The 25,528-nt window shown below is 47.3% G+C and overlaps 1 protein-coding gene across 4 annotated transcripts in view; it reads right to left on the reverse strand.

The window, feature by feature from the left end:
* Nucleotides 1-895: 895 nt before the first annotated feature.
* The window catches only part of USP48 (ubiquitin specific peptidase 48), a 30,350-nt gene continuing 5,717 nt past the window's right edge, over nt 896-25,528 (reverse strand). The window contains exons 7-27 of one of the 4 annotated variants that reach the window (XM_075027644.1): nt 25,358-25,491; nt 25,049-25,131; nt 24,567-24,746; nt 22,102-22,227; nt 19,863-20,012; nt 17,085-17,285; nt 15,549-15,663; nt 15,274-15,404; nt 13,838-13,909; nt 10,712-10,836; nt 10,427-10,549; nt 8,514-8,575; nt 7,886-7,996; nt 7,113-7,243; nt 6,768-6,874; nt 4,539-4,643; nt 3,962-4,117; nt 3,623-3,748; nt 3,151-3,199; nt 2,871-2,897; nt 896-2,762 (exon numbers count right to left, since the gene is read on the reverse strand). In XM_075027644.1, coding sequence (XP_074883745.1) covers nt 2,740-2,762; nt 2,871-2,897; nt 3,151-3,199; nt 3,623-3,748; nt 3,962-4,117; nt 4,539-4,643; nt 6,768-6,874; nt 7,113-7,243; nt 7,886-7,996; nt 8,514-8,575; nt 10,427-10,549; nt 10,712-10,836; nt 13,838-13,909; nt 15,274-15,404; nt 15,549-15,663; nt 17,085-17,285; nt 19,863-20,012; nt 22,102-22,227; nt 24,567-24,746; nt 25,049-25,131; nt 25,358-25,491 — 2,337 coding nt within the window. In that variant the 3' untranslated portion in view covers nt 896-2,739. Of the gene's footprint in view, nt 2,763-2,870; nt 2,898-3,150; nt 3,200-3,622; nt 3,749-3,961; nt 4,118-4,538; nt 4,644-6,767; nt 6,875-7,112; nt 7,244-7,885; nt 7,997-8,513; nt 8,576-10,426; nt 10,550-10,711; nt 10,837-13,837; nt 13,910-15,273; nt 15,405-15,548; nt 15,664-17,084; nt 17,286-19,862; nt 20,013-22,101; nt 22,228-24,566; nt 24,747-25,048; nt 25,132-25,357; nt 25,492-25,528 lie in introns of those variants that run through there. The other 3 variants (XM_075027645.1, XR_012650373.1, XR_012650372.1) reach the window with 3 other exon arrangements.

Raw genomic sequence — 25,528 nt, forward strand, 5'->3', positions numbered from 1 at the left:
GGTACCGGAACCGGCAACCGGCACCGGGGAACCGGTACCGGAACCGGGAACCGATACTAGCTCCCGGAACGGGGGGTCCCGTGTCCCCTGTCCGCCCCCCCCCCCCCCCAGGACCACCTGGGTGCCCCCTCCCGCCGTCCCCAGCACCCGCGTCCATCCCGTTGTCGCCCCCCCCCCATGCCGGGGTAGCCCCCAAATCCCCCCCTGGGATTTGGAATTCTCTCCACCCCCCCACCCCCGCCATGGCCGGTACCCGGGTCCCCCTCTGCCCAATCACCTGCATCCCCCCATCCTCCTCCTCCTCCTTCGGCTAGCGGGGTCCCCCCCTGCATCCCTCCCCATCACCCCCCACCTCCCCAAGACCCTCTCCATCACCCCCCAACAGCACCCAGGACGTGAGCAACATCCCCCCCCCAGCACCCATCTCCCCTCAGGGGCTATTTCAGAGGGACGCCCCAGCTCCGGGGGCCCTCGAGGAATGGCTGGCACCAGCTCCCCGCTGCCGGGTGCCAGGGCGGAAGGAGCCGGGGCCTGGCACCGAGCCCCGGCCACGCAGCCCCCCGGGGAAGCGGCAACCCGGGCAATGCGCCAGCGCGGGGACAGGGTGAGACGTGACGCGCCGGCGTGGGGTTGGGGACACCAAAAACCAACCCTGCAGCTGCCTTGGCCCATCCCGCACCTGTGCTTCCGCGGGGAAAGGGCTGCCAAGCGGCACACGGCACCGTTGAGCCTCCAATAAAAACCACGCGATGTGCCAAGGTTGGTGCGATGCCCAGCTCCGGAGGGATCCCGCTCGCTCCCATCCCCAGCCCTTTTTTTGGGGGATGGCCCGGAGCGAGATTTGCAGCCTAAGAAATCCCCATCCTTCAGGCGAGGTGTTAAAAGACAAGACAGACCATGTGTATGCGCTTTAATAAGGCTTCCACAGCTCAAATGACAATTTTAATCCGATAATGTTTGCAAATAACAGACAAAACGGTAATTGGGCCTTTGATCACATCTTGTACCTGCGTCCTCCGTGAGATACGGCGATGCCACGCTGCGGCCGTACATCACTTCTTGGAAACACCGCCACGGCCCTGGCTAATACCTTAACCCACTGAGTTTAGAGACTTTAATTTTGCAATGTTATAAGCTCAAGGAAGAGATTGTTTGTAACATTAAAAAAAAAATTAACAGCAAATTGGAAAAAATAGAAACAACAACAGAATTTCCAGGGAATATGTACACAAGCGAGTGCTTCAGTCTGGGAAGAAGAAAACCTCCTGCCCGTTCCCAAAGGATGAAGCGGCTTTGGCGTGCCAAATTCCTGCTGACGTCTTTACCTTGGGAAAGAATACGCGGGTCCAAATTGCCCCCAAACCCACCTTTTAAGAGCTCCACAGCCCCCCAGATGCTGGCTGCTTCGCCCCAAAACCCGCCGGGGACGGGGAGGAGGATGCGGAGCCCCCGTTCTCAGCAAAGGGCAGCTGTAATTCTTCGGATAAAAGATAAAATTTAAAATAAACGCTACTGGGGTTGTTAGGATGGGATATGTGTCCCCTGCCCTCTTCTCACAGCCCCAAACTCCCGCAGTCCTTTAAAAAAAATGAAGCCGATGTGGCAGCAACCCGACTCTCTGCATCACATTTTGCCACGGAAACAAGTTAAAAGGCTGAAAAGGAAGAGGAAACATCTAACTTTATTACAGAGATACCTTGACAGTGCCCTTTTTTTTTTTAAGTCTGGAAGTGGTACACTATTTCCTGCTACTAATGGGTAATGGGGAGAGATCCTTTCTGGGAGCTACAGATGAAAAAAAAAAATAAAAAAATTATTAGTGCATTCCTGAAAAATGAGAACAGAGGGGGGGAAAAAACCAAAACCTCTTCCCATGGGAAACAGGGCACACACCCGCACCCCCTTTGCTCTGGTTCAGGCTCCCCCAAGCCATGGGCGTGAGCGCTCCTGGCAGTCCTGGACTGGAGGAAAAGATGTTATCAAAAGTCGTTAAAATACCCCACGTTTCTAAAAAACACAGTTCACAGAGAAAGACCAGGTGGTTATTGAAAGATCATCAAACGTTTGGAAGTGAAGGCGAGCGGCTGAAAAGCTGGCGAGGGAGGCGGCTCCCCGTCCCCTCCGCGATGGAAGGCTTTCGGAGGCAGACCACAGCTTACATTTTCAGTTAAATAAGATGAAGTTCGGGGGGTTTTTTTGGTGTTTTTTTTTTTTTTTTTTGAAAGAGCTAGACATTCCTCACAAGTAACAATTTCTTTACTTCCATGCTGTACTGAAAGAGTAATAGTGGATCAAAGACAGGATTATCTGTAAGCAGGTTACGCCTAAAGAGTTACTCGAGAACAGATCAAGATGTTTTTGATCTACTGGATTACAACCCCTTTTCGGACAGATGAGCGCGGTGCGGGATTTGAGTCAGGGAATACACAAGAATGCCTCCGTCTCCCTCGCCTGTAAACATGATACGCTCTTACTGCTGCTAAACTTTCCAACCTTCCTGTTGCTTTATTAAATATAAAATCGGGAACGTTCTCTTGAAGGCAGGATGTCCTTCAGTGCAATCTGCTTTGACATAAGGCATTTTTTTTTGGGGGGGGCAGTCATTTCAGAATGGGTTTCTGCCTTCTGGAAGAGTCAAAGAGTTCAGTCCTGTATCCACCTTTTTTTTTTTTCTTTTAATGCCCTACCATGTCAAAATCCTCTTCCCTTCTGGTCGCTCCTCTGTTGCTCAGAAAACCATCAGTGTCCAAGTAAACCAGTCCCTGAGGAGAAAAAAAAGACAATCACCAAAAGATGATGACACTTACGGGATGGAGACGAAGTTAGCATGGCCTTAAATAAAGGCGGGGGGGGGAGAACCCCAGACTCACCTTTAAATCCTTCTTCAGGCATACAAACTGAGGATGGAAAGAAAAAGGCACAGGGTTAGAAGTTTCCCGACAAGTTGTTTCTAAAGGGATCTTTTGTTGGAGCGGTGGCGTACCACTGAATCTCCCATTAACAGTGACAGGAAAGATTCAACATCTCTATTTTCTACCTTTACAACCCAAACCCAACACAATCCTTGGCCACCAACACATCTCCCAAAATCACAGTGGTGAGGTGCCTTCCCTGAATCCCAAAACCTTCCAGGGTCCCCCCCCGCCTCACCTTGCATAACGTCATCCATCGCTGCATAATCTGCAATTGGTTCATCAGCCTGGAAAATAAAGTGGAGCAGGGGATTAACGAACAAGGCACCTCGTTTGGAAGTTCACAGCCCGAACAGTTCATGGTGCTGCTCTGGAGGGGAGCGGGGAACAGGTCTCTTGCCCAAACACTGTCTGGGAACAAGAGGGGAGGACTTGCTCCATACTTTAGCCATATTTTGGGCTGGTAGGCATCCAGCTCAGCAGCAAAGACCAGATAATAAAAGCTCCTTTAAAAAAAAAGAGGATTTTCCTCCTCCAAGGAGCTTCAGGAGGAACTCATTAAATTAGGCTACCGAGCACCCACGGGTGGGCACACCTAGTGCATGGCAGTTTTCACATGCACCACAACACGTTTTTCTTTGCTTGTACAAAAATCAGTTCAATTCTCTGCTTTATTCAACTTCCTTTCAGCAGCCAGACTCTCACATTACCTTTAATAAAATGACGGACTCAGGGATGACTCCCAGGCTGCCGAGCGTTGCGGTGTCATCGCTCAGTATCTTCCCGTCGATCGACAAATTCTGGTCGAAGGGAGCAACTGAAAATGCATGCATGATCTGTGCCAACACAATGAGACACGCTGATTTTTTGCGGAGGGAAAAACATACCACTGAGCTACACAAAAATACCACGTTTAGAAGAGCAACATGGGCCTTTTGATGCCACATGGGATTTTATACTCTTCCCCTCCATCCCCTCCCAGCCACACGCTCCTCATTTTGTGTTTTCTTACTCGAGACGACTCATTCCTTGGAGGAAAAACACCTTACCTGTATTTTCAGTTCTTTCAGTGTCTGATTAGCAGAAACAAGCAGCGCTTTCTCCCCTCTGACTTTCCGGTGCCGGGTGCTTCGCCTGATGCCTTGCTTTTGGTAAGTGATGTAGCTCTGGTGAGAGATCTTCTGGCGCTTCGCACCACCGTTAGTCTAGAAACAAGAGGCAAAAATCAGGAGCCCAAGTTTGGGATTGGTGGAAAATACAACCTCCCCTTACCCTGGACTGTGTTTCGGGCAAGTCCGACATGCGAGGGAAGGCACGAAGTGCTGAAAAGTCCCTTCAAAAGCAAACCACTGCATGCAAGTACCAAGAGGACCAAAGGACTTTGCTTGAAACCTCGGTTCCTGCTTCTAATGCTAGTGTGGGGCGGATTACCAGCCAAGCGTAGGAGTCACCATCAATATTTGATCTCTCCAAAAAACAAAGGGATGGTGTAGTATGACCATTAAAATAATTTAAGACACTGTTGTTTTTGCCTGCTAGTGGCAAATGGAGGGCGGCTATCCCATCATGCTGACTCTAGAAGATGATGCAAAACCCAAGGAACCTGGTGGTATTTTTGATCTCTACCTGGTTAAAATCTGGGTCTTGCTCCCCCTCTGGCTTGTTTTCCTCCCTTTCCTCTTCAGCTTCGGAGCTGCTCACGTTCAGCTCTGGAGCAGCGTCCTTCATTACCTGAAGTCATAAAAATCATTCTCCGTAACTAACCCGACAGCATCAATCCACACTGTCACATCATGGTAAACAGCTTGCAGAGACTTCCAGGATGCCACCTTGATCCAATGAACCGAGGCAGAGCAGGAACAACCCAGGGATCTGCTCCACATGCTCTGCAAAGTCTTCTCCACCCCTCCCCAGCTGCACTGAACCATGGGGGGATTCGGCTCTGGAGAACAAGCTTCTCTATTGAATTGCAGGTGCTTCCTGCAGCTCAGGACCTACCCTCCTCTCTAGGCAAAGGGAAAGTCTCCAGGGGCCTGGACTGATTTCTTTCCCATTAGCTGGCTGCTTCTCTGGTTCATCTAAGTGTATTACGAAAGCCCTAACACAGAGAAAGGAATATTATCTGTAAATTAGACACTTAGCCATCCCCACAGCAGACCAACAGAGGCACTCAGCACCATTATTTATGGGTATGGAGGTTGTAAGTAAATGAAATCTAAATAATTTACACAAACATATAAATAAAAAGGATGTTCAGTTCTGTATAAGTCACTCCAGGAGGCACGGATCTGCCGGACTTGAATTCAAATCTATGCTTCAGCTGGAGCTGGGGTTTGCAAGAGCCCAGGAGACTGGTGCGCTCTCCATCCTGGATGCCCGACAGCTCGCTTCTCCGTCAATGTATTTGCAATTAACAATACAATCCCAGCTTCCAAACATCCAGCACCAACCGCAGCCTCCCCAGAGCCCTCCGGATTCCAGCAGTGCTGCCCTACGCTGATTTTATATGGCCATGGCTTCCCTCTTGCAGTGTCAGCTGGAGGAGGTACCCTGGGGTTGCAGAGTGGGGGAAGAGCAGGGGCAAGGGAATGGGAAATGCTCCCTGGCTTTGCAAATCAAAACTGGTGGGGAAGGAAGCAGCAGCTTCGAGTGTCACCGTCTGCAATCCTCGCGGGCAGTGCTGCCGCGCTGCTGGCAAGCATTATTGCTGCTTTGCATCTTGCTGAGGCTGCCCTGTTAATGAGGGATCTTGCAGGCAAGCTCTCGCCTCCTCTCTCCAACTCCAGCTGCTCGGCAAAGAATAGCTGCCTGTTTTTTGCCAGCCCCACGTGTGAGTGGAGTCCTGTCCAGCCCCAGAAAAAAAAACCACCACCCTCCTCTGCACCAGAGCCAAGATACAGCCTCGAGATTCAGCCTCCAGACAGGCTGATATCCCCTAGCTGATGGCTCTCTTGAGCAGCCACTGTGCTGCATGCTCTCCATCTCACAACCAAGGCAGAAACCTATCCAGCCTCCAGAACCCTGCAGTTCTCCACGCTTCAGTTCCTCCCTTAGATTGACAGGGAGGTGGAAATCAATGAGAGGTAAAAAAACCCAAACCACCCATGCTGCAAAGATGCAGGGAACATCTTTATCTGAGCTTGCCCATGAGCTTTGGTTTCCCCCTTAAAACATAAAACAAGCCCTAAGGAAGAAGACTTACTGTAACCAGCTTTTGGGCACCTGTAAAGGCAATTCTAGACTGATACTGATCCCTTAAGGCACCAGTAAAGCAGAGACATAATTCACAGCTTTGTAGGGGATCCTGAAAACCATCTCTAAGTTCACTGCTATTTCATCAGCACAGAGTTAAGACCTTATTTCTATCTAGGAATAAATGTCGCTTGAGCAAACAAGAAAGGAAATGACAAATACTGGACACGGAGGAGAACAGGTAGAGCCCGATAACGCAATTACGAATACAGAAATGGTTACAACACTGCCTAAAATAATCAAAGCTGGGAACAGCCATGAAGATACCTGATAACACAAAGGATTTGGTTTGGCAAAAGGAAGCTTTGAGGAGACCAAATTTTCAGAGCGGCTCCAGCGAGAATTTTCCCATTTGCTCTTTTCGCCAAAGCAATAGCTTCCATGAGCCACAGAGCTGGGTGTGTTTTGCCTGCAGAGAGCAGCCCTGCCCACCACCACAGGCCACCCAGCATCCCCACCAGCAGGTCCCAATCCTGCCGGGACGCGGGAGGCTGCGATAGCCGTCTCGCCACCGTGTTCAGATCGTTATTTGGGTACTTGTTGCAGTTTCTGTTAAATGAAACTGAGCCAGGATGAGCAAGGACCGAGGGAGAAAGCCCGTACCTTTTTATTATCCACCACTTTATGGATGTAGATGGTTGCTTGTGTGTACTCACGCAAGTCACGCTGCTGTTGGCATAACAGCCCTTCTCTGCACTCTGGACAGAGTTCTGGGGAGGCACAAAGGAAAAATGCACTTAATTGCTTCAGCTCCTTGGAGACACCTGCCCAATGCCTCTCACCGCTAACCTGGAGTGGATCACATAACCACAGGCATCTGCCAAGCTCCCTGTTTACCACTGATCCCCTTAGATCTGACCCTTTATCCGAAAAAGGAGCCATTTCCCAGGGAGTGGGCACCAATTAGCAAAAGAATAGAGTGCGGACAGTGGCAAAAGATTCACTCACGGGGCTCAGAGCCGTAAAGCGCACTCTCGGGGTCTGCCCCGGCAGCCTGCGTTCGGGTGATTTTGATGACGTGATCCACGACGAAGAGTTTTTGAATCCTCTCCCACTCGCTGGGCCATATTAGAGCTATACTGTGCAAAGGAACAAGAACGCGCTTTATGACATGGAAAAGCCAAGCTCTGAGCTCCTGAACAGCCTCCCCTTTTCTTTTTTAGTCTGTTAATGAAAGAAAAGCTGCAAAACCAATCCATAACTCCAGCTACATGGGAGGGCCTGTACGCCCAAGATAACAGGGAAACAGTAGCGTGTCATTAGTGACGCTGTTCTGCTCCAGTCATGCCGGAGGGAGGATGGAGGAGGAGAGGAGTAGAAGATCTGCTACTTTTAGTTCTGCATCATTGCAGAAGAAATGCTACGGAGCATGAACTCCAGCCCAGTGTCCAGTGCTCCAGGGGCAACTCTCACAGAAAGAAAATCGTAAGGAAGCCGGATGTTTCTATGCCCCGGTCAAATTCAGGGTAGTTTATTGTTAGGAACTAGCCAAGCTGAAGTAAGCTCTCTTTTTTCCTGACCCAGCATCCTCTGACAATTTAGGTCTTGCCTCACATGAAGGCTAAGGTGAGCCTAAGAAAGCATCTATGTTAATTTTGTTCAAGGGAAAGCATTTGCTCCTCGTGTTGCTGCAGCTCAGCAAGCCTCCAGGAACGTTCCCAGAGGCACGTGAGAGACAAAGGCACCTGGCAGAGGCAGATGCGTGAAGAGAAGAAACTCACAGTTTGGAGTCTTCTTTGGTCATGGAAGCGTAGGTGAACATGAGGCCCCCGTGGGGGCAGAGAAGAGCGCTGTTTCCTACCGAGGACACAGGGCTGCATCGCGTCGGCCTCCTGCGCAGGCAAAGGAAAGCGGTTTGCAAAGCTTGGTCAGGTTATTTCACAAAAACCACAACTCTGCAGGCAGCCAAGAAGAAATCACAGGTGAATATTTACAGAAGGCATTCCAATAGGGAATATTAAGCTACTACCAACGAGGAAATCAGATCTGCGTTCCTGCACGCTGCAAAATTACTCTCCTATCTAGCAGAGATTTCCATCTCCTACCACCAGCAGCCCGTGGAAACAGGATTGAGCGGTGACCTTTGCCTAGGATACAGCTCCAGACAGATGAAAAAACTAATCAGGTTACTATCTAATCCGACCATCTGGTTAAGACACGGTAAACAAGGAAATTCAGTTTCTTACAACGTATTACAACTGATATGAGTCCTGCAAAAATCAGCTTCCTTGTTTCCACAAAGGCAAACTGCAGGTAACTATACACTGCACTGGGACTCAAAAGCAAAATCATTATCTACAGCCCCCCAAAAAAGCAATAAAAAGCACCAAAAACCTCGGGCCAAGTTACCTGACAAATTTCCTCCATTCTTCTACAAAGAACTGCGAAACAATATACAGCTCATCTGTCTCCTGCAGGTGAAAAAAGGAAAAACAAAAAGGATCGTTTTAAATTAATCCAACAATAGAGAAGCAATGACTGTTCAGCTTTTTCTGCAGTGCTTATTCTCTTCGAGACCTCAGCGTTTTTACCATGACAACTCCATCCAAGCGTGCTGGGAAAGCCAAGTAAAATAATTTGGGATCAAGTACTAAGCACTTACATTACTAATCTCATGTTTATTACAAAGTTAGTTTATCTTTAGATCCCGTTACCTTTAAGTCATAGCAGGAAACGGCCATTTCCCTGGAGCAGCTAAGACTCCCCAGCACCGTGTTTTCTCTTGCTGGGTACGCGGGGTCTAAAGCAGATGTGTCTTTGCACCCCCACGGGTGTGGGGTGAGATCACCCCAAACTGCCTCACTTGCTTCACCCATCAAAATCCAAAAGTTTCTCCTTTTGGCAGCAGCACGGATTCAAAACTATGGCCACACACCCCCATGAGGCAGAGGTTTTAGAAGAAACCGTTGTTTTCCTGTCCTAACTGATCTGCCATTATATAGTCTGCTCCTGGACAAGAAACCACTAAGATCCTAAGAGCTGGGTGACAAAATCATTTCCATGCTCACCTAGCCTCACCACCTTCCCTAATTCAGATTTAAGGGCTCACTCCATCTTGTTGCAGGAAAATTCAGCACACCTGAGGAATATACATATTTTTTAAATCTCCCTTCATCTCCTCTCGATTAAACCGCTCCACTTATTTTCTTCCCCACACCTCAACTGTTTGGTATCAGGAAAACTCAAAAAGCTTGAGGAAAAGATCCTCGACTCTTTTTTCAGGCTCCCTTGGGAAATTCAAAGACAGCGGAGGACGTAGCCTCACTGCCTGGAGAGACCCTCATATTTCAAGCGGACCCATGGTGATGGGCTCCAGCTTTCCATCACTTACTCCAGCTACCAAAGCAGACCCAACCTACTACCCTTAAATACTGCTGGTAGGGCCTGGCAGCTCTCCAGCTCAGCACAGACCGTTTCCCATTTAAATCCTTTTGGGGCTCCCCAGTTCCGAGACATGGATCTGTATTGACCTCGATATTTATTCATGGCTGGATAAGGCACCCGAGAGCAACAGGCTGCCCTCACACGTACGAGTGACCAAGGCAGACACCTGCCAAAGCAGCTTGGCAGGATCTAAGAGTCAATCATTAATCAGCGCCGCGAGACGTCCAGGAGCCAAGGCGTGGAGCCAACAGCTTGTGCCATTTCTTTTGAGCTGCCTCGAAGCCCCAAGAAAGTCCTGGAGAGCTGCATGCTTGTACCGGGGAGAAGCCGGTACGAGAGGTCTTGCACGACCGTCACTCCTATTTGCAGGGCTTCAGCATTTAGGGAAGCTTCGCCTGAGCTCTCAGGATGTAGGAGGATGCTGGAGCACACGTGAATTTTGTCTGACCAGCAGCAATAGCCTGGCCTGCACGGGAAGGCAAACGGGGGGCGGTGGAAAGCTGCCTCCACCGGTACGGCCGCACTGTTTCGGTTCTTCTAGGGGCGGATGTAACCACAGCAGAAATATTGTCACTGCTTATCTAGCTGACTCCTGGCCAGCGACAGCTATGTTGGCACACGAGCCATTCTCGTGTGTCTTTAGCAGGGCTCTGCGCCAGCACAGCTAATCGGGGGAAATCACACCTCGGCACAACACACGTGTAAGCTCCGCTGGCACAGGCTTCCCAGTGCAGGCACAGTCTCACTTGGACTGAGTGAATGATTATCAGGCAGCCTCTCTCGCAGGTGAAATAAAATTTCTTAGAGAGAGGAATAAAAGCTAATAAAAACCTCTCCCAAGCCCTGCTACGTTCTCCTGGTTGCCCTCCTTCCCGTACCTGAGGCCAGCTGCCCAGGCAAGGTCTGCATTTATCGTGAAACAGGTTCTGGAGAGAAGTCTTCTGTTCACTGGCCATCATCTTATGCAGGGCTTCGTTTTCCTCCCCTTCGCGCTCCAAAATCTGCATGAAACAGTTAATTACACCACAGCTTCAGTTCCTAGCTGCTATTAAAAGACGACATTACTTTCCTCCACTGCACTGGGTCATATCAAAAAGAAAACTAGAAATATGACCGTCTATTTACGGTCAACAAAAGGGTAATGTTATTTGGCATTCAAATACCTTGCACTGGGAACAGCACTCTTTGTTATTTGGGAATTCAGGGGCCTTTGGAAAATATTGCTTGAGTTTCTCCCAGGCTTCCTTCGAAACCACCCTCCGTTCATTTTCGGATATGCACAGGTCACCTGCAGAGAGAGAGCCAAGAGAAGGGCTTTGCTCTTGACGTGCTCAGCAATGTTTTGTAGCCCTAACTAGATTTAAGAGATTACAGGGTATAAATGTGGGGGAAGATATTCACGCACTTAACAGCCAACACCATGTCAGCAAGAAAGAGCACAACTAATACACAAAGTCACCTTCAACTCCTTTATCATTTCCTTGTTTAGACAGGAAAAAAAATAATACAACTTTAATTCATATAAACGCCCTTTAGATTTCCAAGCTCATGAACCCAAGCAGCTGATCAAATACAAAAGAAAAGCAAGGACAAGCCAAAGAGGGCATGGGGCTACTGTTTTCTCATCTTGGCTATCCATAGCTGCATTTTTATGGCGACTCCATTTACCAAGCTGAAGACTAACTCCGTGCCCTATGAAACAGGAGCCAGGTGCTTTCCGCACCCTTGAAAAACAAAATTACTGCTGTATCATCTCAGGGCACACGAAGCCATCTATCCAAGCACCTCAAAATCTGGAAAGGACAGATTCTGCACTCTAGATCTGCTCTGGGAAATAACTGGGGTGTGAAGACCTGAAGCAAGATTTACCAGCTATCCCCCAGACAACTTGCCTGCTGTATTATTTATCCTCGTGCTCAAGCAGCTCAAAAAAATCCCCAAGAATGGTTTAGTGCGAGGGAGTTGTCATTTTAGCGACAGCCATAGCAGAAAGGGCACGCTCATGCATTTGGACACCACGCGTGTGCATGACAACACGTGCTCTGGTGGACAAACAAGGCTTGGGAAAACTGAAGAAGGCGAGGGCTCAGGCATCCAACTAGCCGCCTGCTTGCAGGCTTGATGATTGCCATGGGGAAAACACAACTGCATCTCCCTACAAGACAGCAGCTGGGAAGTCAAGGCGTGGCTGTGCTACATGCAGTCGCAGTGAGAAATAAGAGGAACAGTTGGTGTTACACTGAGATGCAAGCCGGATTTGGATGCGGCATGGGAATATTCACGCCTCAACGTGGATTTCACCAGCGAGAGGGAAGCAAAACAGCAACTACGAAGTCATGGTGCTGAGCTGTGTCCAGCAAAGGGCATGATACCTTATTATCTGCTTTTCTATAGCCTGAAGAGCTACAGAAGGAAGACAGGGAGAAAAGGCTCCTTCCTCCCCACCCTCTGGTAGCTCTTTAACATTACAAGCAGCTCCTCAGGCCCACGGACCCATCAGCTTTCCTCGCTCCAGCCAAGCCTGGATTTCTGCCAGCCCCAAAGGGAAAAAATAGCAACGCTCCCCTCCTGCTTTTCCTCTAATAAACAAAGGTCGGGCTGGACTGCTTCGCTGCAGCACTTGGCCACTTGCTCTTCATCAAACGCGACCAAGTGGCCCAGCTTTACCATATGCAGAGGCAGGACCAGGCTGCTTTCCAGAGCCAGCAAGGATGGGGGAAAAAAACCGAGCTTGTACAAATAAGTGCCTTGACACACTGCATGATTAATGAAAACAGATTAATACACTGTTGAGGGAGAGAGGTGGAAAAATCAGATCTGGGTGTGCGGGGAACAAGTGCTTTGCCATCTGGAAGATGATCCTAACCACTGCTGACCCTGCTTCCCCCTCCCACTGTCCAAGGACATGTTTTGGGCACACACATCAAAAGAAGTCTTAACATGGTATCTGGAAAAAATTATTCGCTGGGTTCGGGCAGCTACCAGAGAGCAAGAATTACAGCAAACACGCAAAGGGACTTCTTAAGGGAACGCCCGGATGGCATTTCTGGAGGCCAGCCAGACCTCACAGATAAAAGTGCTGGCTTTTCCAGAGCCTACGATGGAGGCAGGAACTTCCTCCATGCCAAAATTAAGGCTGTAGGACTGAGACTACAGATTTGCTGATACACTCCCAGAGGGAAATTTTAAAGGTGGAAAGGTTTTCTGACTGGAGGTTAGCTCAAGATGATGAAATCTGACCAGCCAGCAGTCCCCATATTTAAAATTATTCGCTCTGATATGACCCAAAGTCTCAGATCAACTAGCGATTTACCAGCATAATATTTTCAAAGGCCTGTTGGCCTATTTTTATCATGTCTGGCTACATTAAATGTTTCATCACCACACTGCATGCTTTTATTTAACAGCAGCAGCCTCGTGGCAATGGGAAATACGGCGTTAAAGGCTCTGAAAAACAGCTAATGGCAGTGACAAATGACAAAGTGCTTAAACACTCTGCTTTAAAATGAGGCTTTATCAAGCCATTACTCCACATCCTTGATTAGCCTTGATGACAGGAGATGTGTTGCTAATTTATGGCATGTTTCTTTCTTACTAGGAACAAGATCAAGCATCCCTGGCAGGGAAATTGGTGCCTCCAAACAGAAGCTTACTAGAACAGTTGTGTCTGGGAGCAACATACAAGCTAAAAAAGTGAGATTTAAACAACAGGGTAGCCAAGGATGTAGCTAATGAACCATCACTTAGCAAAACAACTAACATCGGGTCAAAACCTTATGTAAATGGACACCAAAGCACAGCAGGTTGGTAAATCGATATCCTTAGCAGTCACAGCCACTGGCAGATAAGCCCATGTTTCTACAGTTGTTAGGTAAGCGCTCCTGTTTTAATGGATACTCTCAGCTTCTGCCTTGACTGATTTATACCACCTGTTTTTCTCCTAATACTTTCAGAGCTTCCAAGTGGCTGAAGATCCTTGGTGCTGCCCTCACTCCATCACGTCGCTTCGCTAGCGAAATGAATGGATGCTCCCCTCTGCAGCCCAGCATCTAAGCATCTCTGCATTTACAGCCCTTTCACTGCCTTACAAAACTTGGACTGCACTGTTATAGTGCTTGCAAATAAAACCTCAAAGTTTGAGTGTCAAGAAACACCAGGCAATGAGAATTAAACACATTTCCTCAGTAACTGCTCATGTTGGCCTTAGATGGATCAAAGGCTACAAGGTTAATGTCTTGAGCAGTGAGCAACAACAGATATATTCAGCTCCATCCCCCGTAGAGACTTACCATGGGGGCAAACAATGTCTTCATTAAAATTTAACTCCTCTTCCTCCTCTCTCTTCTCTTCATTTGATTCATCTAATTAAAAAAAAAAAAAAAAAAATCAAACAAGAACACTGCACAGAGTTCCCCTCCAAAGGAAAGGAAAAATCTTTGGGGCAAAGGAGCATGGCTGCCTTTCAAATTGTGGCAAAACCCTTAACCCAAAGGAAACTTTGGAAGGAAATTTGTTATTCTCAAATGTCTTGGCCTCTGGGCAGGCGGGATTACAGCCTACAGGCCATGTAGGAGTGCTTTGAAGTGTGTGGAGCACAAGCCCGTCCTTTGTGAGATTACAAAGGATGCATTTGTTACAGGCTAAAACACCACAGGGGTTCACTGCTCCCAAAGATCTCGGAGTTTAACCTAAACAGAAGTCTAGGTAAGAGCGCAGGGAGCAGAAACCTTCCTGGCAAAACATTAGTCCTCTCTTCGCCTTGAGGATACTGATCTAAAACAGATGCTGCCTGACAAACTAAGGAGGGGAGCCTGCCAAGGGTTTGACAAGCCCCACATTAACATATAAATTATAGTTAAGAATCCTAGCTCCATGGACAGAAGGTTGGCCACTGAATCGGAGCATCATAAACACCATAATGTGTTTAACGACCTGCCTAACGAGCAAGTTGGCTTGTGAGTAATTCAAATGTACTACTGGGAGTTGTGACCTGTTGTGAAACCAAGGTCACCACTGAGGAATGACAAGTTCTCGGTGGAGAAGTACCCTTTTCTCGACGTAAGCTCCACCAACAGCGCCAGCTTATGGATATTATCAGGAGGGCTGTGGTGTTCCAGGAGCCTTCAAGCCCAAGATCAATGCCATTAGCCCATCATCTCCACTTTCATTCAAACAAGCTTCTTGCCCTTAGTTCTGAAACAAAAAGCTCAACAAAATATCCAGTTTCCAAAGGTTTAAAGAGCAGAAGCCAAATTAAAAAACCTCACAAACTCATGATATGGGCACAGAAGAGAGTTCAGTTCATGATTTTTCTTCTAGGCTGTGTTTTGCCAGTGCTGCTTTACCAGCTGTGCTGTTTCATCCATAGACCTTCGCAATAAACATCTTCATCCCTTCCCCAAGGTAATTTTCATGTTTCTTCTTCCCCTGCGCTCTCTCATTCAGATAAAAGCAGATGAAAAGATCATGTGTCTGGGGCGGTAATTTTACACAGCTTTGCAAGACTACTTATTACCTCATCTTCTTCTCCATGTACAAAGATCACCCAGCAGTTTTGAAGCTTATCAAATAAAAAGCTCCTTAAATGAAGGAGCTTTTTATTTGATTTATTATCCTTCCCTCCCTACTCACACAAGGGAAGCAAAACAGCTACAGGAACACCTGATGTGTCTTTTGTTAGGAGGTATCGGTCGGAGCTGGTGGGTCTCTACAGCAGCAGAACTACCTTTGTTTTGTGCATTTCCATTCATTTTTCCATTACTGTGCTCTGTGTCTTCGTCTTGTTCATTTAATTGCTCCAGAGCCAACTGACGCCAGCTCCGCAAGGACGCTTTTCCAACCCAAAACCCGTCGTTCCTGCAGAGAGAGCATAGCGTTGGCAACGTGAATCACAACTCTGTTCTCCTTCGGAGCCCAAGCAGTAAAATCGTTAGGAAAAAGCTATTTAAGCACTTCTAAAAAAATATCTGACAATGTTTGAAAGCATTGGGACTTACATACCCCTTGACTGTTATCTTCAGCAAGTTCGTAACAGTTTTGTAGTCTTCGTTTAACTGGTTTTTCAGTCGCAGGATTCGACACCTTTCTACCACGCAGTCCTTGCAAAGTGCTTTGACTGGGGGGGGGGGGGGGGGGGGGGGGGCGGAGAAAGAAACACAATTTATTGCACACGTGGCTGAGCTTCTCACTTGTTTGAACGTGCTCAGACAGGTATGTACCAACTACCCTGCCTCATGACCGAAGATTTCACATGTAAATGAGGAGATCTCTGGGGTTACTGCCACATCGTGCCACATTTGAAGCTTAAATAAGCATAAAATGCTTCAGATGAGGTGCAATCTGTTCTGCCAGCTTCACAGCTTTCCGCCGCTGGTATCAACAGTTTGCAATTACAGCTGCGAGCCAGGTCACACCAACACACAGCCACGCGAGTCAGAAGGCAGGACAGTTTAGGCATATGCAAGGAAAAAAAAACCAAACCTATCATGGCACTTTACCAGTTAAACCCAGAAAAAACCCCCAACCCTCCTGCAAAGCTACATTGGGCCAACAGGAATGGAAATCCTATAAACAGGCATATATTTTCATCTGGGAGCAAGCAGGTCGCATCCAAGGAAGCAAGTCGGAGAATGCAGTGCATCCGATCCATCCCTTCCAGCCGTACTCAACAAAAAAATCCTGCAGGCGATCTTCCAGTTGACTAATAAACGTTGGCCTGTTTTTTTTACAAAGGCTGCCTGCGTCACAGCAGTTTCTGCTGGTTGCATTTCTTCCCTATAAGCTCCTAGCAGGAGCTGAGCTAATTTGGTCTCAGTGGGAGTTATTGAGCTCCTTTATAAAAGAAACTAAGCCTGGGGCTTGATTAAGGGATGCCCAAAGACTGTAGGGGCTGGGCTGACCCCAAAAATCAAAACGCGTGACAGATGTGTTCAACACAAGCACATAGGCTACCAGGTACGTGCTTCCCTTGGGTGAGACAGCTCAGGACAGTCTAAAGGTGAAAGACAGTAAGTAATTTTCTTGGCCCGTGCACATCCATGCTGCTCCAGAGCACAGGCTGCCGGCAAGAGGCAGCACAGATCCACATGCTCCACAAAATGCTGCCCACACAGGATCTGTAGGTGCTGCAGGCATGGAAAATAATTTTCAAAAGTCTGGGGGGCTGCATGTGCAAGTTTTGTTATTTTCTAGAATCAGCTCCATAAAACCTTCCAAGTATTATGTTTTCTAACCTAATGCACCATTGCTGTCTCAGAAATTCCTCCAAGCTCAACTCTTCCTAGACAGAGCAGAACTCAGGTATGAAACAGACCCTGCAATCAGACTAACTGTATTTGTTTGAATGCTAATGTAATTAAGTGATATTATGAAAAAACACCCAGAAATAACAGCGCAGCACAAAAACTATGCGCAGAAATAAAGTTACAATGATAAAGGATGGCTCAAAATGAGGCTGGGACCAGAAGAAGGCTCTAAAGCACATTCAGCACATGAGAACGTGACTTGGAGAGGGCATTGTCTAGCCTGACACCTTACCGTTCAGCCGGGGCCCTCCTCCGTATCTCCTGTAGAAGAAGTCAGCCACATACTCCGATATCCTCTTCATAATGGATATTTTATCTGGATGGAGTTTGCCATGTGAGCACAGGCAAGCTGTGTTATCTATAGGTTTTGGAGGAGTAGACTCATCCAGCCATTTCTGCAGCCATTCGAGAGAGATGAAGTCGTATGGGGAACCTAGAAGGAGAAAAAAACACAAAAAGAAACAAGCCCGTACATCTCAGCTAATACACAATACAGCAGATGGTATTTTATAATTACTCTGATATTCAACGGTACTTTTAAAAATTAACAGGCTACCACTGTTGATTAAACCTCTGCGGTACAAGTTTTCAAACATCCGATACAGCTTCCCCTGTCCAATTCTCATCTCTGTAACACACATTTAGAAGACAGGAGCTATGTGAAATTAAGATATGCAAGAACAAGTGGTCATTTCAAATTGAAGCAATCAATATAAAACAGTGGAGCACTCCAAGTAGGAAGGGGAGTGCTTTCAGACTGCTAAACCTTTAGGGGCTTATTGGACAGTAGTCAAGGAAAGGGGAAGGTTTTCCTATCGTCCATCAAGGGACAGATATAATACTTAAATTATGATCATACATTAAAGGCTCTTTCTATAAAGAGCGAGCTCATCGGCATAGATTGAAAAATAAAAGGCAACAACAGCAAAGAGACAAGGTCAGTGTTCGCCCTGACCCTTTGGCGCCCAAAATTTCTGTTATTCTGGGCTGCTCTTACAACTCCGGATGAGAAACACTCACACATTTTAAGATTCACAGTACAAATGGAAACTTGTTCAGATTTTTTAGCGCGAGCGTGATTTTTTTTTTTGTTAAATAGAGCAGCAGGCTCGCCCTTGTTTGCTAAAGGAGAAACACCTCACACACAGCCAAGGTTCAGGAGCAGGTCAGCATCTGTGTGAGCAGTGAAATAGCTTTGAGTGAAACCCCTGCACCTTGCAACTGAGACCCAGTACTGCTGTGGAAACCCTTCTGCGAGATGATTGGGAAATTTGGAGGAAATTAAACCCTTTCTGCTGATGCTAGGAAGGCAGCTCTGAAACTGAGCGGAAACATAGTTGTTAGTTACATTTATCAAACTAACACAAATCCTTAATGTTTCACATGAAGGAGCAACACAGAAGCTACAGGAAAATACTTTGTCTTCCAGCCTGCACTGGAGCTTTGCAAAGCCGGGCTTCAAAACCTCTTCTCCTCTGCAGCATAAATCAGCAGTATTTTCATCTTACGCAATGCCATCAGAGATACACAGCCATGACCTCCAGAGAATTGCAACGCTGTCAGAAATGGTTTGCTAGTTTGGGATGAAAGCTGCTTCCCCCGGAAAGTACGTTTTTCTGGGGCAGGCTACAGAAAGCTGGCAGAAAACGTGTCTGCACAGCTGCAGAGTCCCGAGCTCCTGTGGGATCGGACCCAGAGCAGCTCTGGGATAACGCTGCCTCCAGCTGTGCTAGCAAACTGCTGTGCCCAGGTGCCCAGCAGCAGGTAGTGGGTGCCCTCAGGGCAGTGCTTCAGGTCCTGCCATCTTCAAATTGGGGCAAAAGAGCTCTACCTGCACCTGTAAAAAATATCTTTTTGAGATTTATTCCTCTGTCATGTTAGAAATGCCAAGAGCGAACTATTCTGTTTCTGCTAAGGGGGACAGAAAACACACTGGAGTTGTGCTCGCTGCTCCTTTTTAATGATGACTCACGGCAGATTCATACCTCCACCGCAACTTTGATTTAACAGTGACATTTTAACACCACTCAGACTTGCGGGGACTTGGCAAGATGAGCTGCAACACCCTCCCGTTCGTGAGTTAAGCGCCCATTGTCTGCAAACCCAACTTCATAAATTGAAGAGGTAGACTTTTATGGGAGCTAAGGAGCCTGCTGTTCGGCTACTTGAATCTTGCTGATGGTTCTGAGCATCGACCAATGAATATTAGAAGCTAAACATCAAATTGTCTAAGAAGCTACACAATTAAACACATTTTAAAGTCTTTAATTACAAATTTCCTGGAGATTTTAGGAGATGCACACAGTGGAGAGAAATCCCCCATGCTGAATGGACAGAGCAAGTGCCCCTACGTTTGTTTTGAGGGAGATAGGAGAGAAAAACAAAGGGGGGGAATAAAAATCCTTGTGCTCAGACATGCTAAGGCGAAAAGGCACAAGGAGTAGTAGGAAAGGATTAACCCCAGTCACTCATCAGACGGACTATGAAGCTTAGACATGGGGCTTTGAAGCACTGGCAGGGATGAATCAAATAATTTTCTGCTGGAGGTCAGGCATTCTTGTACCCTGTTACCTGCTGATTAATTCAGATCCACAGCTCCCAAACTTGCTGTGAGTTGGCAATTTGAGACCAGCCAGTTATTCTGCCTCAATGCTAACCGCTAACGAGACGAGCTGCTCATCGGGCAGAAGAAAACAGTCACAATGCATGGAAGCACACAGGAGACTGACTGATGGGGAAGGAGCAAGAGGGAATTAGTGATGCCAGAGGCCATGAGAATGAGCAAAAAAGGAGAAAAATAGGTTAAGGCAGAAAAACAAGAGAGGGAAAGCAAATCCTAAGCATGCACACAGCAACAATAGACAGTGATCGCTTTCCTCTTCAAAAGGGCTATAGCTAATGCCTTCCAGCAAAGCATTCAGGCCACAGAAGTGAGTTGTGGGTTAGTTACAAAACATTACTAATCTTAACAACGGTCTACTACAAAATACTACCACAATATCTTACAGACCAGCTTCAGCGGGTAACCTTTTGTAGAGCTCCTTCACCTCTTCGTGTTTGATTTTGCCTCTGGCCACACTCTGTTTGCGCATCTCGGCCATTTCGTTGCACCACTCCTCAAACTTGCAGTTATCACGCTCTACCAGCTCCTGCAGAAAAGCTGTTGGGAAAGAAAAAAAGCATTCATTCCAAGGAAAAATACCAACTACATTAATTATTCCTGCGATTGGTTATCTGGGGATAACAAGCAAGCCTAAAAATTCCCCCACACAGGTACCAACACACGAGGTCTTTCCAAAAGCCAAGCACATGGACATTGCTCTCTCCAATGTTTATGGCTGTAGATGATTAAATGCAACTGTCCTGTGCAATACAACAGCGCCCAAGAAAATAATTTACTCGGAGTTGGTTGCTGTGTTAAGAGAAATCCTTTGCTAGCTAACAACCCTACACCAAGTGCTGGCAGTTGCACAAAGTGCAATGGCGTTTGGTGAGAGGCTGCAGAGCCGGAGCACTGCAGGACGCTTTGCTGCCTGCTTCAGTCCCTCCCTGCTATTCCTCTTGCTCCAGCCATTTCTCTGCCTCCCACCGAGAGCAGCTCCTATCTGCTGCCAAGGACCCATCATTCCCAGGGGAGAAGCAAAAGCTTTTCACCCTACAGATACACTTGAAGCCTGTCCCGACATGCAGCCCCACAAGTACGCATGATCTCAGCGAGAAGGGTCTAGCAGGCTGCAAACCCAAGGGCAAAAAGCCCTCAGGAGATGGGAGATAAGCCAGGGAAGATCCTGGTGTCAACAGAAAAGTGAGGGAAATGGGAATATTTGCTGTCGCTGGTGGAAAAAACCCAAACAAACCAAACCTCAGCAAGGGGAAAAAAGAAGATAAAACACTTCCCTCGCAGGGCTGCTGTAAGGCAGGGCAAAAGCATTGCTTATCTGAAGTCTTTTCCTATTTAGCAGTATTTTGAAGAGCTAAAATATTTCCAGAAAGGTTAACGCTTGTGCTGCCAGAGAGCACAATATCTGACTTGGGAGAATACACAGTATTAAAAGACAACTAGCTTGATGCCCTCGAGGTCAGAGCCAAGTTACATCTCTCCACCGTCCTGGAAAAGCCGCTTTTAACAGCATCAAAGCAAAATGCCTCAAATTTACAGTTGCATGAAACCTCCCCACAACCGCACGGCTCGACTGCTGCCCTTCGCTCCCTGTTCCCTGGCAGGCTTCCATGTGAAACAAAGGCAACCGCGGGGCTGCGCAGGAATTTGGAGCTGGGTGGAGAGGCTTTTGCCGAGTTATTGTTTTGGGCAGAGGGGTAGGAGGAAAGGGAGCGCAAGAGAGCCAAGACTGAAAATGCAGATCTGAGGTAAGAATTAGCACTAACTCCCAAAGCTGTGTGGCTCAGAGGGTGGGTTTTAGTGATGGTGGGGCTGGAAAAGGTTTGGTGCTGTTATTAGAGGAGAAAAATCTGTACAATTTACCCCCTCCATATCCAGACAACCTGAACAAACAGCAGAGGTCCAAAGGGGATACGCCACCTCCACTGTCCCCGCTTTGCAGAAGAGGGAAGAAGGTAGAACACACCTCCATCCCCAAAAGCACCAGGGGCCTAATTAATATTTCTAATCAAGTAGCACGCAAACATGAAGCATCATTAAATCCACAGGCCAAACCTACAGGGATTTCTGCCACCCCCAGTAATTCTAAAGCAAGACACGAATGCGCTCATACAAAACTCCTGTTAAGGTCTTGCAACCTCTTATTCTCACGCCGTTTATTCTCAATATGGCAAAGATTAAGCACTCACAGAAGAAACCTGACATCTGTCAGGATTATTCACCTCCACCACAGTACATGCACTGTCGATGACATTTAATCACGCTGTTCTCCTTTGCCTTCAGGAACCTGAGCAGTTCCTGCGGGATCCTGGCTGCGAATCCCAATGCTCCCGCTGCCGCACGCAGTTCCCAGCCAGATGATCTCCTCCTAACCCCTTCCCATCTCGTCTCGCTGGTTAAGGTAGCGAGGTCTGAGCAGGCACAGGGGTGGGATCATCAGGCTAATCTTATTGAAGTGCTAGGAAAGCCCAGGGGTTTCACTGGTCATGACACTAAGTTGCCATATGGCACCTTTGGGGGCTCATGGACAGCAGTCACAAAAGGGGCTTCGAACAAAACCCCGACTCCTGGCCCACCTGGAGCATCACAGGATGAGACGGAGAGGCCAAGAGAGTCAAAGCTCACTTACCTGGTACTTCGATTGTCAGAGATTTCTCCCGGGTTTGCAGCCTGTATACCAGCATGTAAGCATTGCGTGAGCAGTGAGTCCCTTTCCCGCACTTAGGTTTACGAGTCTGGGATTTAGAAGGTTCCGCTGTGGTACAGAAGGCAAAACATAATAAACACACAAGCTCACTTACTGACTCTCTGTTAACGGGACGAGTTTGCCACCTAGCCGGCTTCCCTCTCCCTGCTGCGCTCTGCCAGGCCTCTTTTTGCCAAGCACTGGGCTTGCCATGAGCCAAAAATTGTATCCCAAAGCAAGACCCAAATCCCTCTGGCATTTCTGGAGGCAGGGTAATTCAAAGGGACTAAAATTAGGAGTCTGCTCTGAACCACAATTCTGCACGAGCCTTTCTTCTCTCCCCAATTAAACCTCACTGAGCCAAAAGTAGCTCTTGCAAAAACATCCTTTCTCCCCTCTGCCTCTTGTTCTGGTGTCATGACACCAAAGAACAGAGACAAACCCTCAGAGAAGAAAATCTTATTTACAGGTGATTATGTACGAAAAAACACATGCCCTTCTGTTGGACAACAAAGCTTTCAGGGAGCGAACAGCCACAGAAACAGTCATTTCAGAGCAGCTGGTGGTGCGATGTAAACTCGTGTTGCAAGAGTTGCCACTTCCAGACAGACTGCCAGGCAAGGAAAAAACACTTACCTACAGCTGCAGCTTCAAAAATCAACCAGGTTTTTTATTAAAAAAAATAAAGGAACAACCTTCCATGGATCAAACTCTAAATGGAACACTGAAATATTAAAATATTAAAATTCACATGCCTCTCCCACCACACCATCCAGAGGACTTCCTAGACACTCTTTATTTGCATTTTCTCCAAATATTTTCTAAATTGTTCCCATCTGCGTGGCCAGGCCACAGGACTCTCCCCACAGCAGACCTCTGTTTTACGTTACCGACCTTCTCCTGGTGTTGCACGCATGTTTAACAAAGAAGAGTCTCAGTTTTGCTTGGAGTAGGCAAATAACATCAGCACTTGATAAAAAGTGCTTGATAAAAGACTCCCAGCCTGCAGAGGCTTCTAAACACGCTTTACTTATATTCTTCAAGCAGTCTTGTATTTCAGCAAGAAAACTTACTTCTGGTTAAGCATAAACCTTTACAAGACCACGGCCACAGCAGATTATTTGCATCTTATTTTGCTACACTGGTAACTTGGGAGATTAAAAAGAAAGGCTGAGAAGTTCTTATTTCCTTTCAGGGCTTATTTTTCTATCTTACACCACTAGATGTCTAGCCAGCTTTACAATCTAGTTGCAACCAAGCAGCCGGCAAACATTAACAGGATGACAAAGCTGCTCCGGTGGCAGCCAGCATTTATATACATCGTGATGAAACGCAAGAAAGTGTTTACTAGCAAGAGAGCTGAAAATAAAGCAGCATCACAAAGATGTGTCCATGGAAGGAAATGGGAGAAGGAAGCTAATGCCCCATGCCTGCTCGAGGGTGTGCTCAGGCTGACATGGCTTTACAACAAACTAAGGGAGCAAATACATCTGAGGGTGTCTTTTCATTACGCTGTTACTTAAGGATCCTTTAAAGAAAGGCAACATTTCATAAAGTCCAATTGCAGCAAAGCATGAGCATCCTGGTGGGCTAGTGTTTCTGGGAATGGGTTGCTTGCACTGTAAGTGAAATTTCTGGCACTAACTTCCCCTTTTCCAGATACTGCAAAGCATCCTGTGCTAAGGAACGCTGAGTGACTGCAAAACTGAGCACTCAAAATGCCAATTTAATGCTGAACGACTCCTATATATCGACCCGCAGACCAAGAAACTTGCAGGTCCAGCCTCAGCCCAAGCTCTCCAATAAATCAAGACCCTGTCCTGTCCAGGGAAGACAGTTATCTGGGGCAGTACCAGGACACCGGCGCAAGGTGAGACAACAATGGTAAAACAGAAGAGTGCGAAGAAGCAAAAAGTGCAAAGTAAACTGGCAGTTTTAGCTTCCAAGCCGTTATTTGGATCAAGAGTTTTTACGAAGACTCTTTATAGCCTCTAAGTAAAACACTTCAGTGGAAATAAAAACATAACGCGTTAAGGAAACTGAAAGTAATCTTGTTATCTGTTCCTAAGCCTCCTTTTGCACACCGGCCAAGGAAGCGGCAACTTGCCTGTTTCATCCCGATAGGCAACTGCTGCCTGAGTTATCAGCATCTTATCTGCCATGTGGCAGGCAAGAGAAATACTAGAGAAACCGATCACGAGGTGTGCGTAAAAACTCACACAGGGCTGAAATGAAGAAAGTCTGGCTGCAATTAACAGAATTGCCGTTTCACACGTTACTCCCAAGCTGTGACAGCATGCGTAGGAGCACTTTTGTTTTAAGAGTAACAGGGCCTCCACATATTCAGCCTCCGTGTTTTTGGTGAAAAGAGTTATTTTAAAAGGGCACTCACAACTTAAAGGTTTTACCTAGATCTTCCTCAATCCCCAACTGCAGTTTCTTCCCCTCCATCTTTTCTATGTCTTCATCATTAAACTTGTACCACTCCCCCGTCTGTGGATCCTTCACATGGGCAATGTAGTGCCCGGAGTATGCGCTCACACCTCGGTGTATGAGGACAGCACTAAGTTCATACACGTAGACGCCATCTGGAAGGGAAGCAGCAGTTAACACAGCGCTCTAGATGAAACAGTGCAGATCTTTTCTTTCCAAGCGCTTAATGTTTTCGCAAGGCAGCAGACAAAGACTGCACTTGAACTTGAATCTCTCCAAGACCTCACTAAGTAGGCTGTGGCTTCCACAACCCACTTAGCAAGGCGGTTATTTGAAATGCAGGCTTCAAGCAACTCTTGACGTAATTTTCCATCAAAAAGGGAATTCAGAGGACATCTCCTCTCATCTGCCAAGGGGCAGTGGGTGAAGTTAACAAAACACAGTGCACAGAACTCACTTTTTTGTTCCATAAAAGGCTCCATGTCAAGCAGCTCAGAGAAGCCGATGTAGGTGTTCAGCTTTTTCTTATGGCCAGTTTGTCTGTACAGAGACAAAGCTTCGGTTCAGGGGACAGCAATAACAGTTCACAACTCAAAATAACTCCCCTTGAAACCCACCGAACGTCCCCAGAGAAGCTTATGCACGCACTCAATCCTCAATCTCTCAAATTAATGCAGAAAGAGCAGAGCAGATGACTTCCCACAGAGCTTCCATGCAACCCAGGGTGCTCCCATTTCTACAGCATGCGCTCCAGCGAGAGGCTTACCTGTCAAACACGAAACGCATCAGCTGCAGGTTGAGCGTGCAGGGAAGACTTAGCAGCCTGATCTTCCTCGTGGCATTCTGCTTACTCTGACAAGTTTCGCAAAAATAACGATTGTCCCCTTCTAATTTTTCTTCCTAGTGGGGAGGGGAGGCAGAAAAAAAGGTCTTGAGA

This window comes from Buteo buteo, chromosome 5 (assembly GCF_964188355.1).
Source record: "Buteo buteo chromosome 5, bButBut1.hap1.1, whole genome shotgun sequence".
Classification (NCBI taxonomy): domain Eukaryota; kingdom Metazoa; phylum Chordata; class Aves; order Accipitriformes; family Accipitridae; genus Buteo; species Buteo buteo.